Here is a 13,353-nt window from a genome sequence, read left to right on the forward strand (position 1 = left end):
TGCCCACCCAGGCGTCCCTGCTCGCCTTCGAGTCCCACCCGGCGGCAGCTCGGCTTTGCCACAGGCACAGAACCGTCTGCAGCCAGCGCCACGGCCAGGACCCGCGCCCCGCTTGTGGCCACACCAGCCGCTTTCCTGGCGGAGGCAGAGGTGGCCGCAGGCAACCCCCACGAGCAGCCAGCTGCAGCAGGGACAACTGCACCCCGCTCCTTGCCACCCAGCTAAGGCGGTGATGGGCACAGCGGGGGGCTGCAGGTGCTGCAGTTGGGGCCCCGCTCGCCCCTGCCGTGGGGCCGTGCCCCCCACGCTTGAGCCCCACGCCCGCGGCTCGGCTGGGTGGAGCAGGCTGCAGCAGTTTATCATCTGCAAAACAAGTCTGGGCTCCACACCTGCTAATTTGGGATCCTTCCCAATTGCAGGCACCTACCCATCAGGAGAAACAGGAGGGGGGCAGAGCCACGGGAGAGGCAGCATCTGCCCAGCCCGGCCCCAGCGTGTCCCCGAGATGCTGCTGGTGCAGGTGGCCGGGGAGGCAGCCCCTCACCCAGGGACTGCTCCTCCCGCTGCGGCCAGAACAAGGACCCCCACCCCCCCCGGCACAGGCTGCACCCAGCTGGGACGATGGGGGTGATTCCTCCAGCCTCACCCCCAGCCCCTCGCACCCACCGCCGGGGATGCTGCATCCCTCGGTTTCCCCGTCAGCTTCTTTTGGCACGGAGGGAAGGTACCAGCCCTGCGGCAGATGTGTTTCCAGATGGCCAGGGAGCACGGAGCCCGCCCAGAGGGGCTGTGCAGAAGCATTTCCCTGCCCGGGCATCCCTGAGCGCTGCTGAACATCTGGGGGTGGGGGGCTCCATATGCACCTTCCTGCACGGCAGAGGTTTTGGGAAGCACAGGCAGAGCCCAGCTGCCGGTCGGGCCAGCGCTACCCGGGAGCATCGATAAAAGCGCAGGATGGGCAGGAGCGCTCCGTGAACAGGGCTGAGATGGAGCCCGGCGCTGCCTTCATGCCGCACTCCAAGAAAACAGCTGTTAAACCTCTTTTTTTTTTTTTTTTTTCTTCTTTTTCCCCCAACATCAGCAACTCCACAGCTCACACACAGGAGGAGTTTGCCAAGGAGCGCTCTGGCTTTCTCATTCCGGGACTTCAAAGATGCTGGTAACATTCCCAAAGGCTGGAGCGAGCAAATACTGTAACCGGTATTTAAAGAGAGCAAACAGGACGGCCAGGTAATTGCAGGCTGCCAGCTTGATGTCAGCCACGGCCAGAATAGAGGGGAGTCTGTCCGGAGGCCACACCGGCCGAGGGTGGCTGGATGCGGCCAACGGCGTGAGTTCTGGAAGAGATGGCATCAACGTAATTTGTCTGCGAGGTTTGGTGGATGGGGACAGTGATATAATTTACTCAGTCTTTTCTACAGCATTTGTCCTGGTGCAAGAGGCCATTTTGATTTTTTTTTCAAAAAAGAAAAAAAAGAAAAAAAAGAAAAAAAGAAAAAAAGAAAAAAAGAAAAAAAGAAAAAAAGAAAAAAAGAAAAAAAGAAAAAAGAAAAAAGAAAAAAGAAAAAAGAAAAAAAGAAAAAAGAAAAAAGAAAAAAGAAAAAAAGAAAAAAAGAAAAAAGAAAAAAAGAAAAAAAGAAAAAAGAAAAAAGAAAAAAAGAAAAAAAGAAAAAAGAAAAAAAAGAAAAAAGAAAAAAAGAAAAAAGAAAAAAAGAAAAAAGAAAGAAAAAAGAAAAAAGAAAAAAGAAAAAAGAAAAAAGAAAAGAAAAAAGAAAAAAGAAAAAAGAAAAAAGAAAAAAGAAAAAAGAAAAAAGAAAAAAAGAAAAAAGAAAAAAAAGAAAAAAAAAAGCTGGGGAAAACCAACAGCACATCTGAAACGAATCATGAGCTGGCGAGCGGCTGAGGCTCCAGCTGCAGCGATAAACAAGGCAGCCACACGCAGGCCACGGGGATGGAGCCCTCTGGGGCACCCCTCGCCCTTCGTTGCCTCGCCGAGGAAAACCGAGCAATTTCCGAGAGTGTAGAGGAAACACTGACGGAGACGGCGCATACCGGAGGGAGCGCGTCACAGCTTTACTTGGCGCCCGAGACACACGCGAAGGTTTCAAGGGAGCCACGTGTGGAAGCGTGGTTCAGGAGACGGCGCAGCGGGAGCTTTCGGGGGGCTGGGGGGTGCCAGGGAGGGAGGGGGGAGGCGGGGAAGCACCGGCGGCAGCAGCAGCTGCGGGGAGACCCCAGCGCCGGGAGCACACGCAGCCCCTTGCGCGGGCGCAGGAGCCCTGGTCCGTCCCGTACCCAGCTGCAGGTCACCACCCACTTCCAGCACTGAAGGATGCTGAAAGATCTGGGGAAGAGGTGACCCCCAGAGCCCCCCAGCCACGCGGTGCTGTCACTGCTGGTGCCACAGGTAGGTCTGGATGGAGTTGGCTGGAGCCACGGTCTCGATAAAACCAACGGCGGGGTCCTGGATCCCAAACGGCACGTCCCAACCGAACCTGAGGGGCAGCGGGAGGAGCCGAGCAGGTCAGCGTGGCCGAGCGTCCCCTCACTTCCCCCCGCCCGGGCAGCCTCGCTGACCTGTTAAGGACCACCAGGACAAGGGCCCCGTCGGGGCGCAGGAAAGCCGAGTGCTCCAGCCGACAGATGAGGCATCGGCGGCTGCTGTGCAGCCCCACGCGCCGCGAGCCCTCGGGGATGAACTTGCTGTGGGGAGAGGAGCAGGAGAGGATTGTGCCCCCGGCCCTCAGCAGCTCCTGACCCCCCCAGCCCCGACCCACCTGAAGTGCCCCAGGTGGTAGAACATGGGCTGCTTGTAGAAGACGTCCTTGCTGCTGTCCACGATGACGGGGCTGTCCACGTAGTTCTTGACCCAGTTGGGGCCCCCCTCCAGGTCCAGGGCCAGGTTCCAGTCGGTCCAGCCGGCCACAAAGTGGTTCAGGACCTGGGCAGGCGGGGAAGGGGCTGAGCGAGGCCAAGCCGGACCCCCAGCCCCGGGCGGGCAGTGCCGGAGGGCCGTACCGTCAGGATGTTGTGGCTGTAGCGGTCCCCTCGCTCCCAGCAGCCCAGGGACACGGAGAACCGGAGGGTGAGGAAGCCACTGCAGGCCTCCGTGTAGAGGAGAAAATGGTTGGGGAAGAGCTTGTGGGTGGCCTCCAGGCTGCAGCTGGCCGGGACGATGCCATCCAGGTACCAGTGAACCCCCACGCCGGCGACGTAGCGGGCAGCGGTGGCATTGCCCAAGACCTGGGGGGGAGCAGAGGAGACACCTTGCACCAGGGTCCCCAGCTCCCTGAGCCCCATGGGGGTGGGTACACGGGGCCCACGTGCCAGCGGGATCTTCTAGGGCCACTCATCTCCCCTCTTGTCCCCTTCTGCGGGCACCCCAAGGCTCCTGCGCCTGCGGCCCCCTCCCTTCAGCACCTGCACCCTGAGCAGCACCCTGACGTGGCTCCGGCACCCCGCTGGGTACAAAGCAACAGGCACACGGAGGGGGGGAGAGGTGCCCCTCCATGGGCTCCTCATCATCCCCCCCCCAGCTCCTCCTGCTGCCTGGTCTTCCCCCCGCTTTCCCCCTCCCCAGGGTGGACTTGCACCACGGCCCTGCCCCGTCCCCGGGTGCCGCGGGTTCAGGGTGAGGGAGGGACGTGCTGCGCCCTCCCCTGCAGCTCCAGCCTCGCTCAAGGGACAGTTTTTCTTTTCTTTTCTTTTCATTTCATTTAAGGTAATTCCCCCAAACAGCTCTTCAGCGTTGCGAAGGGTAAACCGAATCTGCCGAAACTCTGCCGGGAGCAGGTGCTGGCACGCCGGCGATGCCTCTGCGTGCTGCGCTGCTGGAATCCGGGATGCGGATGCCACCTCCTGTCCCGTCTTCAGCCAGGCACACGCAGAGGCTGTTGCTACCGAATTAGCCGGCTCTGGCTCCCTCTCCGGCAGACCCGGTTTGCCTCCTGCTCTGTCCAGAGCTGGGAGCGGCTGCTGGCTTAATTTTCAGCTAAAACCCAAGGTCTGGGGGGGACACGGAGCAGAGGGAGAAGCCGGGCAGGGTCACAGGCTTTGCTCTTCACCACTTTGGCCCAGTGCGGGAGGTGGATGCGCTGGTCATCCAGGATGATGAGCCGGGTGCGGTGGGGACTGCGGGCCAGCGCGGGGCCCAGGTCACGGACGACGAAGTCCCGCTGCTGTGCAGCGGTGAAAACGATGGTGGGGAACTGGGGGGGCGTGAGGAGCGCTGCGAGGGGCTCGTTCTGCACCGTCACTGCCCAGAAGGTCACGTTGTGTTTGGCGTATTCATCCAGGAACCTGGGGGCAGGGAACAGGGGGGCAGCGTCAGCCGTGCCTGCCCACCCCAACCCCAGCCCCCCCCCAGGGCCCTCGAGCATCCTGCTCCCAGGGCACAGTACTTGACGAAGTAGTTGGCCCAGGTCTTGTGGTACTTGTCCCCCGCCTGCCCCTTCAGCGTGCCCTTCCCGCAGATGTCCCCGTTGCTCTTCATCCAGGCTGGGGAGGTCCAGGGGCTGGCGTACAGCGAAAGCGGCCGCTTGCTCATGGCTGAGACTCGGTGCAGGAGGGGGATCTGCAGGAGAGGACAGAGGATCTGGCTCAGCTCTGGCTGTAGCCCCCCAAAGCCACGCGGTCCAGCATTGGAGGAAGGGGAGCACTCAAGGGACCCCTGGGGGAAACAGCAGCCTGCGAGCACCACCCCATGGCACGGTGCCCCAGCTCCGCGTCCTGCCAGTGCCAGCCAGGATGTGCCGGGACGTGCCCCGGAGGAGGTGCCAGCTCCCACAGGCTGTCCCCACACACCCCACCACGGTGCGTGGGCTCGGCAGCGCCTGGTCACGAGGGTCCCTGGCAGGCACGGGAGCTCCAGCGGGAGAGCGGACAGGCGCCGATGGCTTCAGCCTCCCACCTTCATCTTCACATCCTCCTCCGCCAGGCTGAAGTGCTTCAGCTCATAGTCATGGGGGACGTCGTCGTAGCTGTAGGGGCGCACAGAGAAGTCACTGCAAGCCATGGGAAGCCGGATGAGGTTGTACTCGATCCCTGGGGAGTGGGAAAAGCATCACGTAGTACCGGAACAGGCACCCAGGTGATGGGCGTCTCTGTAGCAGGACTGGGTGCAGCTACCCCCCAGGACCCTGCAAGCAGCCCTGTGCTTCCAGCACCCTCGTTACTCACCGCTCTCAGAGAAGTAGGAGCGCAGCAGGTTGTCCTGGGCCAGCCGTGACAGCCCCAGGATATTCAGAGCAGCAGCATCGGAGAGGGACCCGCCGAAGCCCTTCACGTGCTGGTACAGCACGGAGACATTGAGCGTCAGCAGGAGCAGCCCTGCGAGGGAGACCTTGGCTCAGCTCGCGGTGCCCGGGGGACCCGTGGTGGCACCCACTGCCAGCCCAGCCGCAGCGGGTACCTGGGGCACGCAGGCTGCGCTGGAAGCTCCCCTCGCTGCGCTCCAGCCGCTTGCCGGCCTTGCTGCTCTCGTACTTGACGTAGGTGCCTGGGGCTGGCAGGACCACGGGGTCCAGCGTGTCGCAGTACGTAGCGTTGCAGACGCACACCATGGCGTCGCGGCCGAAGTACTTGGGGCTGCAGGGCCGGGCACCTGGGGGGCATGGGCAGGGTGGGGGCAGCTGCCGGCTCGGGGACACGTCCCTGCCAGAGCTCTCCTGCCCACCCTGGGGTGCTGCCTCTGCCCTCGCACCCCATCTCCTCCCCAGGCACCCCAGCTCCTGTGGTGTCCCAGGCTCCTGACCCCATTCCAGGGCACCCCGGTGCCCAAGCCATGCCGTCCCATTGCCAGCCCCACGACATCCCCGTGCTCACCTGCAGCCCAGGGCACTGCCTGCAGCAGCAGCCACCAGCCCAGGACACGAGCAGCCCCCACAGCCCCTCCATGTCCCCCCGGCTCCAGCGGGTCCCGGGGAGCAGAGCCTGGGAGCGGGGGCATCCTCAGCCGAGGCAGGCGTGGGTGCAGTGGGGAGGGGAGGGGCAGGCTCTCCTCCCCGGCTGGATTAGTGCCGTCTCCTCTGCCCCTGCTCCTCCTTCCGCTTCTGGGGAGCTCCTGCCACGCGCTCCGTCCTCCCCCCTCACCCCGCAAAGACCCTCGCCTCGCGGGAAGGTGAGGTGGGTCCATCCGTGCCGGCAGCCCACCTGCCTCCGCCCCAGCTGCTCCCCGACCTGCGCTGCCACCAGCCCTCCTCCTCCTCAGGCAGCTCCAGCCTCCCCACCTCGCCTTTCCGGGGAGCCACTTCGAGACCTCCCTCCGCAGCACACCCTCTCCCACCCCCACAGCTCCTCCTTGCTCTCCTCCTGGCCTGTACCTACCGCTCCTCTTGGACCTGGACCATCGGGACATCTCCTCGCCGTGGGGCTGGAGCCAGGGAACGCCAGGTCCCCCTCGCCTTCGCTGCCATCCAAAGGTGTCAGCGCCCAGAGAGGGGGGACGGGGACATCACGCTGGCAGCTCCGGCTACACCAAAGGCCCCACCAGCACAGGGAGACGCAGCACGGGGCAGCTCTGAGAACCCCCTGCAACGCCCTGAAGGAAGAGCGGCTTGGTTTCTTTTGTCAGGCAGCGTCTGGATGAATCCCCGGAAGCAGAGGCCACGGGCAGGCTCTTGGGCACCACAGGCTGTCCTGCTAACGAGCTCTAACAGCACCCCGAGCAATTTACCCCTGCCCATCACCCCAACTGCCCCATTCCCCACCAAGAGCTGCTGTGGCTGTGCACCCACCGCGGGGAGGGTCCAGGACCCCCAGACGAGGACGACAAATGAGGCTGCGTGGCCCAGTGCAGCAAAAGGTGGCCAGATGCAGCCATGCAGGAGCCGGGGCTGCTGCCACGTCAAGGCTGCTGCACAAGCCTTTTGCGTTGCTTGCCCCACCTCAGCACGCACCGTGGAAGGCCGTGGAAGGCCGCGGCGGCAGCAGCAAGCCGGCAAGCGCCCCACAGGTCCTGGCCGCCGGCAATCGCAGCCAGGGCTGCGCTGTTGAGCCAGACCCACAGAGGGGAACCCGCTCTGCTCCTCTGTGCCGGGGGACAAACCACTCCGGGAGCGCTCCCTGCCAGTCCAAAGAGCCAGGGCTGAACCAGGCCGGCTCACCCGGCACACAGCCACCGCCCGGCCCCGGTCGCATTGCCCAGGACGCACCTGCTCCCACGGCCGTGCACGCACGCACCCATCGCTGTGGGGATGGCCCTGGCATCTCTCTGCAGGGGCGGCCCGGGGGGACGGAGAGCAGCCGGCTCCCAGCCACCACCCCGCCTGCCCAAGAGCATCGACTGCCCGAGCTCAGAGTTCCCCTCCACAGGGTTAAACTGCTCCGTTAGCTCTCCCTCTCCGGGTGGGGCAGCACTCCATGACTAATTTTCTCCTTTTCTGGCATATCAGATGCAGCTGTGGGGCAATTCAATTAATCAAAGTTCCTCCTACCCTCCAGCGCTGCCGTGCCACCGTCCTGCGCCTCCGCCTGCCACGTGGGGCCGAGCCACGGGGCGCCCGGGCCAGCTGCCACCCGGGAAAGGGCAGACGGGGCTGGGCAACCCCCGGTTACAACTCACGGGGCAAACAGGCAGCCCCGGAAGGGAGCTCCTGTCCCTGTCCCGCACGTCTCCCACCCCCAGCTGTGACTAACGCCTCAGCCGGGTGCTACACCCAGGCTAATAAGCCCCAATTTTGGGGAGAGGTTAATTGGTTGGCCTCTGCTGCCCTGCAGTGATCAGCTGCCTCCTGGCCCGCTGCCAGCGCCCCATATGCCATTTCCCTCCCCATTTTGGGGTCCGGCTCTACCTGCCCCACCGCGGCCCTGCAGCAGGCCGGGGTCCCCACAGCCCCCCACAGCTCCCGGGAGCAAAAACACTGCGGAGGCTGCTGGAGCGTGTCCCTATCAACACCGGCTGATAAGAGGTGTTTTCCTGCTGAGCAGGAAAAGTGAGACCCAGGGGAAGGGCAACGCCTCGGTGCAGAGCGGGTGGCACGGGAGATGCTGGGCAGCCCCACCAAATCCTCCCGAAGCCGCTTCTCGCTGCCGCTCCCAGCGCGCCGGGTTTCTCACGGTGTTCGCAGACCTGCCCCGCACCAGGCGGAGGAGCCCGGGGGGTGAATTTTGTCCTTTGCCAGGCCAGTGGGGATGGGGACCCTGGGAACACAGAGCTAGGGCTGAGCTACCTTTACTGGGATCGCGACTCCGAAAACAGCGGTGCCAAAGCAGGAGCCGGGTGCGCAGAGCTTCGATGCGGCACGGCGGCGGCAGCTCGGGCTCCATGGTCCTGCCAGGCAGCTGGACCTCGGCCCTGAGCACGGGGACACCCGGCCCTTGCTGGTGGTCACTGGTTCCGGGCCAGCTGCGGGGGGGTGTCCCATCCTCCCAGCCCCAGCAACCACCAGCTGGTGTGTGCCCCAAAATGACCCAATGCTTTGCACGAGAATTAACGAGCCAAGCCCAACGACGTTGGAGGATTCGCACCCTCTCCATTTAACCCAGAGCTAGTTGGTCCTTCAGAGCCAAGCAGAGCACGTGGACAAGCGCAAGCGTCCCGGGGTGATTCAGCATCTGGACATCAGCTTTTATTACCGGGGCCGGTAAAACGTTAAAGGAAGCCGGTAAGTAAGAACCTGGGAAAGAAGCAGCAGGTGGAGGAGCGGTCCTGCACTGGGCGCAGGGATGCTGGGAGCAGGATGCTGGGAGCGGGGCTCACCGTCGCTGTGATCCTGGAGAAATATTTCCCTCTTGTGGACAAACAGCCTCCGGGCAGGAGCAGGATGTTCCTGCCCCCCCTGCACAGCCAGCAATCCCCAGGACTTGGGCACCTCACGGTGTCGTGGGGTCCCAGGGCTCCTGCCCCATAGCAGCGTCCCGGCGGCACAGGACGTGCCGGCATCCCAGCGTGACCCCGTCACAGCCCTTACCCACAGCCCCAGGTGGTGCCGGAGCTGGTGCTGCGCCCAGCCCACGCAGCGTCGCTGCTGTCAGACCTGATGGCATCCTGCCTGCCTCGACCCGGCTGACCCGGATCGGCCCAGCAGCCCCGGCCTCCCTTCCTCACCCTGACAGCAATCGTGCCCTCCCTGCTATAATCCTCCGCTCAGCACGCCCTCCGAGCTCCCTCCCTCCCTCCTTCCTGGGTGTGCCGCACTCGGCCCCCACTCCTGGCCCTGTGCCCACTCGTTCGAGCTGCCCCGGCTCCACGGCGGGTGCCGAGACCCCGATGTACCCCCAGCCTCCTCGTCACAGCAGTGGGGACGGCGCGCCGTGCTGCAGGGCCGCTGCGGCCTGGCCGGCGTCCCCCTCCCTGTGAAGCCCCAGGAGAAGCTTGCCGCGGGCCTGGCCCCATCCAGAGCAGGCTCGTACCCCGAGCCCACCGTGCCACGATGCTCCCGGAGCCGGCTCTGCCCCCATCCCTGACCCTGGGGAACACCCCGCACCTGGGCTGGGTGAGATGCGATCCACCGCGGCAGGAAAAGCAAGGAAAGGCGAAGCTCGGCCGCAAAACCCTGCCCAGGGCTTCCACCAAGGCAGGCGTCCACACGCTTTGTCCCCACTCCTGCGCCAGGACCAGGAGCATCTGCGTGCAGGGTAAGTCTTGAGCTGCCTGCCCCTTCCTAAACCTGCTCGCAAAGGCAGCGGGAGAGCACCCGGGCTCAGCCCACCCCCCTGCCAGGCAGCACGCGCTGGACGCTGGGAGCAGGCTGGAGCCACCTCCCCAGCCCGGTAAGCCCTGCTGGGAGCTGGGGGGGACAGAGCAGCCAGGGCAGGCAGGGAGAGCGGCCGCCCCGCAGGGCTCCAGCTGCTCTGTGCTGCTCTTGGGACTCGCGTGGGCTCCGTGCCCAGGTGGCACCCAGCCGTGGCACCCAGCCATGGCACCCAGGAGCAGGGGAGGGATCTGGCCGTTTCTCTTCCAGTCACAGACAGAGGCAGCATCAGCATTTAATGTCAGAGCGGCAGCAGCAAACAGTGTTCACAGCCTGTGGGCTCTCCACCCCGAGGGGCACCAGTGCCCCCGGCCCTCCTGCACGTGCACGGCGCTCCCCGGCCCAGCTCGCCCGAGCGCTTGGCTCCGTTGCGGTGCAGGCAGCAGTGAGCCACCTCCTCTGCGTTCCCAGGCCTGAGCCCGCAGGGCCGCTCTCCTGGCCTGGCTCGGTCCAGCCCCTGGCCAGCCATGGGTGTCCCAGCCCCGTCACTGCCGCTGCCACAAGTAGGTCTGGATGGAGCTGGCCGGAGCCACGGCTGCGATGAGGCCAACTCTATCAGCCAGCCCGAAGGTGACGTTCTGCAGGGACCTGGAGGGTGAGGAGCAGTGGGGTCAGACCTGCAGCAGCTCCCGAGCACCAGCGGTGCACGGATGGGGTCCTGTGCTCACGGGCTGGGCTGCATCGCTCACCGGTTCAGAACGACCACCACCACGGCACCGTCGGGGCGCAGGAAAGCTGTGTACTCCAGCTCCGTCTTCTTGGACTCTTTGGAAGCGACGAGCCCTACGCGCTGGGAGCCCTCAGGGATGAACTTACTGCACGGGCATGAGCAAGAAGCAACCCCAGGAAGGGAGTGAGACCCCAGAAAAGCTCCTCTCCCAACAAACCTGCCCTGCTCCCCTCCTGCCAAGCTGCTACTGCAACTGTGGAGCTGGAGCCTGGGCAGCTGAGGGTGTGCCAGGGGGCCCCGACCCACCTGAAGTGCCCCATGTGGTAGAACATGGGCTGCTTGTAGAAGATGCCTTCACTGGTGTCCACGATGACGGGGCTGTCCACGTAGTTCTTGACCCAGTTGGGGCCCCCCTCCAGATCCAGGGCCAGGTTCCAGTCGGTCCAGCCGGCCACAAAGTGGTTCAGGTTCTGCAACAGGACAGCCCGGACGTCTGCCCAAGGAGCGGGGTGCCGACAGGAGAGGGACTGCGCCAGCAACCCTCTGCGGGGCCCGCCGCACCAGGCGATGGGGGGGCCTCACCGTCAGGATGCTGTGGCTGTACTGGTTCCCCCGCTCCCAGCAGCCCAGGATCACGTTCCTCTCCCAGAAGTGGGCCCCGATGGACGCCTCTGTGGCCAGGATGAAGTAGTCGGGGAAGAGCTCGTGAGTGGGCACCACCGTGTCTTGTATGGGGCCGATGAAGTCCAGGTACCAGTGGATGCCAATGCCATGGACGTAGCAAGCTGCCTCTTCATCCTCCAGGACCTGGCAGGGAGAAAAGTCGGCCACCACCCGATCCCACGGGGCGGGGAGCCAGCGCCCCAGCCCTCGCGCTGGGGGACATTGCGGCTGAGCCCTCTGCGGAGACGTGCTGCACCAGCGGGACCGGGGATCTGCCCCGGCTCACCGTGCCAGCGGACCCCACGCCACACTCACCACTTTGGCCCAGTGCGGGAGGTGGAGCCGGTTGTCATCCAGGATGATGAGCTGGACGTGGCGGTGGGAGCTGTTGGCCAGCGCGGGGCCCAGGTCCCGTGCAATGAAGTCCCGCTGCTGCTCGGCCGTGAAGCCCAGGCACTGGAAGGGGTAGTTGTTGATCAACCCGGCCGAGGGCTCGTTCTCCGCCGTCACTGCCCAGAAGGTCAGGTTGTGCTTGGCGTATTCATCCAGGAACCTGGGCGCGGGGGAGAAGGGTGAGCTGTGGGGTCTCCCCAGCACCACCGCTGAGGATCCCCTGGGTATCTGCACCGTCCCCTCACCCCAGGCGCTCCTCACCGTACAAAGTAGTTGGCCCAGGTCTTGTGGTACTTGTCCCCTGCCTGCCCCTTCAGCGTGCCCTTCCCCACAAAGGACTCGCTGGTCTTCATCCAGGTCGGGGAGGTCCAGGGGCTGGCGTACAGTGACAGCGGCCGCTTGGTCATGGCCAGGGCTCGGTGCAGGACGGGGATCTGCAGGAGGGGGCAAAGGAAGCACCTGAGCCGAGCCCCTGCGCACACCCCCGCATCCCACCCCGCTCCCTCCCACCGCTTGCCTTCAGCTTTGTGTCCTCGTCTCGCAGGCTGAAGTGGGCGAGCTCGTAGTCGAAGGGAACATCGTCGTAGGTGTAGGCGTGGAGGGAGAAGTCACAGCTGGCCATGGGGAGCCGGATGAGGTTGTACTCCAGCCCTGCCAGGCACAGTGGAGTGGGACGGGCAGAGGTGGGAAGTGGGACAGGAGGTCTCCAAGCCCTGCGGGCACCCAGGCAGAGGCCCGCAGGGTCCCCGTCACCATCCCTCCTCGCCTCCCCCAATGCTCTCACCTTCTTCAGAGAAGTACGAGCGCAGCAGGTGATCCTGGGCTGTTTCTGGCAGGGAAAGGATGTTGATGGCAGCTGCGTCGGTGACGGAGCCGCCGAAACCCTTCACGTGCTGGTACCGCTGCGTCGTGTCCACGGTCAGGACGAGATCTGCAGGGAGGGAAGCCGGTGTGATGGCGGGTCACAGGCAGGGTCCAGCCTGTCTCTGCCGGCCGCAGCGGGTACCTGGGGCACGCAGGCTGCGCTGGAAGCTCCCCTCGCTGCGCTCCAGCCGCTTGCCGGCCTTGCTGCTCTCGTACTTGACGTAGGTGCCTGGGGCTGGCAGGACCACGGGGTCCAGCGTGTCGCAGTACGTAGCGTTGCAGACGCACACCATGGCGTCGCGGCCAAAGTACTTGGGGCTGCAGGGCCGGGCGCCTGGGGGGCACGGGCAGGGTGGGCACAGCTGCCGGCTCGGGGACACGTCCCTGCCAGAACTCTCCTGCCCGTCCCGGGGGGCAGCCTCTGCCCCTGAGCTCCGCACCCCATCTCCTCCCGGTCCCCCCGCTCCGCTGCCGCCCCCCGCGCTCACCTGCGGCCCGGGGCACGGCCCACAGCAGCAGCAGCAGCTGCCACCAGCCCAGGGCACCGGCACCCGCCATGGCCCCTGCGTGTCCCGGGGCGCTGGGCCCCTGAGCAGCGGCAGCACCGTCGAAGCCGCCGGTCCCGGTGGCGCTGGCTGCCCGGCCTCCTCCGCAGCACCGGGCCCGCTGCCGGCTTCGCCTTTAAGGGCGCCCGGGCTTCCCGTCCCGCCCACGCCCGGGGCGCCGGTGCAGGAGCGACACCGGCATTGGGCGGGCCGGACCCGCGATCGCTGTCTTGCCCAACCCGGGGCCCGGCCCTACCCCCGCGTCGGTAACGGGGCCGCGGCCCCGGGGAAGCCGCACAGGCGGCGGGGCCGCTCAACCCCCCCCGCCCGCAGCACCGGGGGACCCCGGGCGGTCACCGCCCCGCTCGGGCAGCGCACTGCGGCCCCGCTCCGGCCCCGGCCGCGCCGCCCCGCGCTCACGGAGCCGCCACCGGGGACCCAGGCGGCCGGTGCCCCGCCCCGCCGCTCACGTGACCGGTCAGCTGATCCGTCCGCCCCGGCGCCGCTCCCCCCCCCCCCCCCCCCC

The 13,353-nt window shown here is 65.3% G+C and overlaps 1 protein-coding gene across 1 annotated transcript; it reads right to left on the reverse strand.

The window, feature by feature from the left end:
- Positions 1-9,909: 9,909 nt before the first annotated feature.
- On the reverse strand, positions 9,910-13,307 carry LOC142598383 (lysosomal acid glucosylceramidase-like). The gene is made up of 10 exons (XM_075736883.1): positions 12,771-13,307; positions 12,425-12,616; positions 12,203-12,349; positions 11,936-12,069; positions 11,680-11,852; positions 11,341-11,578; positions 10,945-11,169; positions 10,669-10,832; positions 10,382-10,507; positions 9,910-10,280 (listed from the first exon to the last, which is right to left on the reverse strand). Exons 1-10 carry the CDS (start codon positions 12,838-12,840, stop codon positions 10,178-10,180), a joined length of 1,572 nt encoding a protein of 523 aa, XP_075592998.1. The 5' UTR covers positions 12,841-13,307; the 3' UTR covers positions 9,910-10,177.
- Between the last annotated feature and the right edge of the window lie 46 nt (positions 13,308-13,353).

This window comes from Balearica regulorum, chromosome 28, assembly GCF_011004875.1.
Source record: "Balearica regulorum gibbericeps isolate bBalReg1 chromosome 28, bBalReg1.pri, whole genome shotgun sequence".
NCBI classification, from domain to species: Eukaryota; Metazoa; Chordata; class Aves; order Gruiformes; family Gruidae; genus Balearica; species Balearica regulorum.

What these genes read in the sequence shown, in the direction of transcription:
- LOC142598383 (XM_075736883.1), bottom strand. Translation starts at nt 12,840, where the DNA reads ATGGCGGGTGCCGGTGCCCTGGGCTGGTGGCAGCTGCTGCTGCTGCTG. An exon ending in CTCGTACTTCTCTGAAGAAG is followed by an intron (nt 12,070 to 12,202) that starts GTGAGAGCATTG and finishes TGTGCCTGGCAG; the next exon opens with GGCTGGAGTACAACCTCATC. An exon ending in ACGAGGACACAAAGCTGAAG is followed by an intron (nt 11,853 to 11,935) that starts GCAAGCGGTGGG and finishes CCCCTCCTGCAG; the next exon opens with ATCCCCGTCCTGCACCGAGC.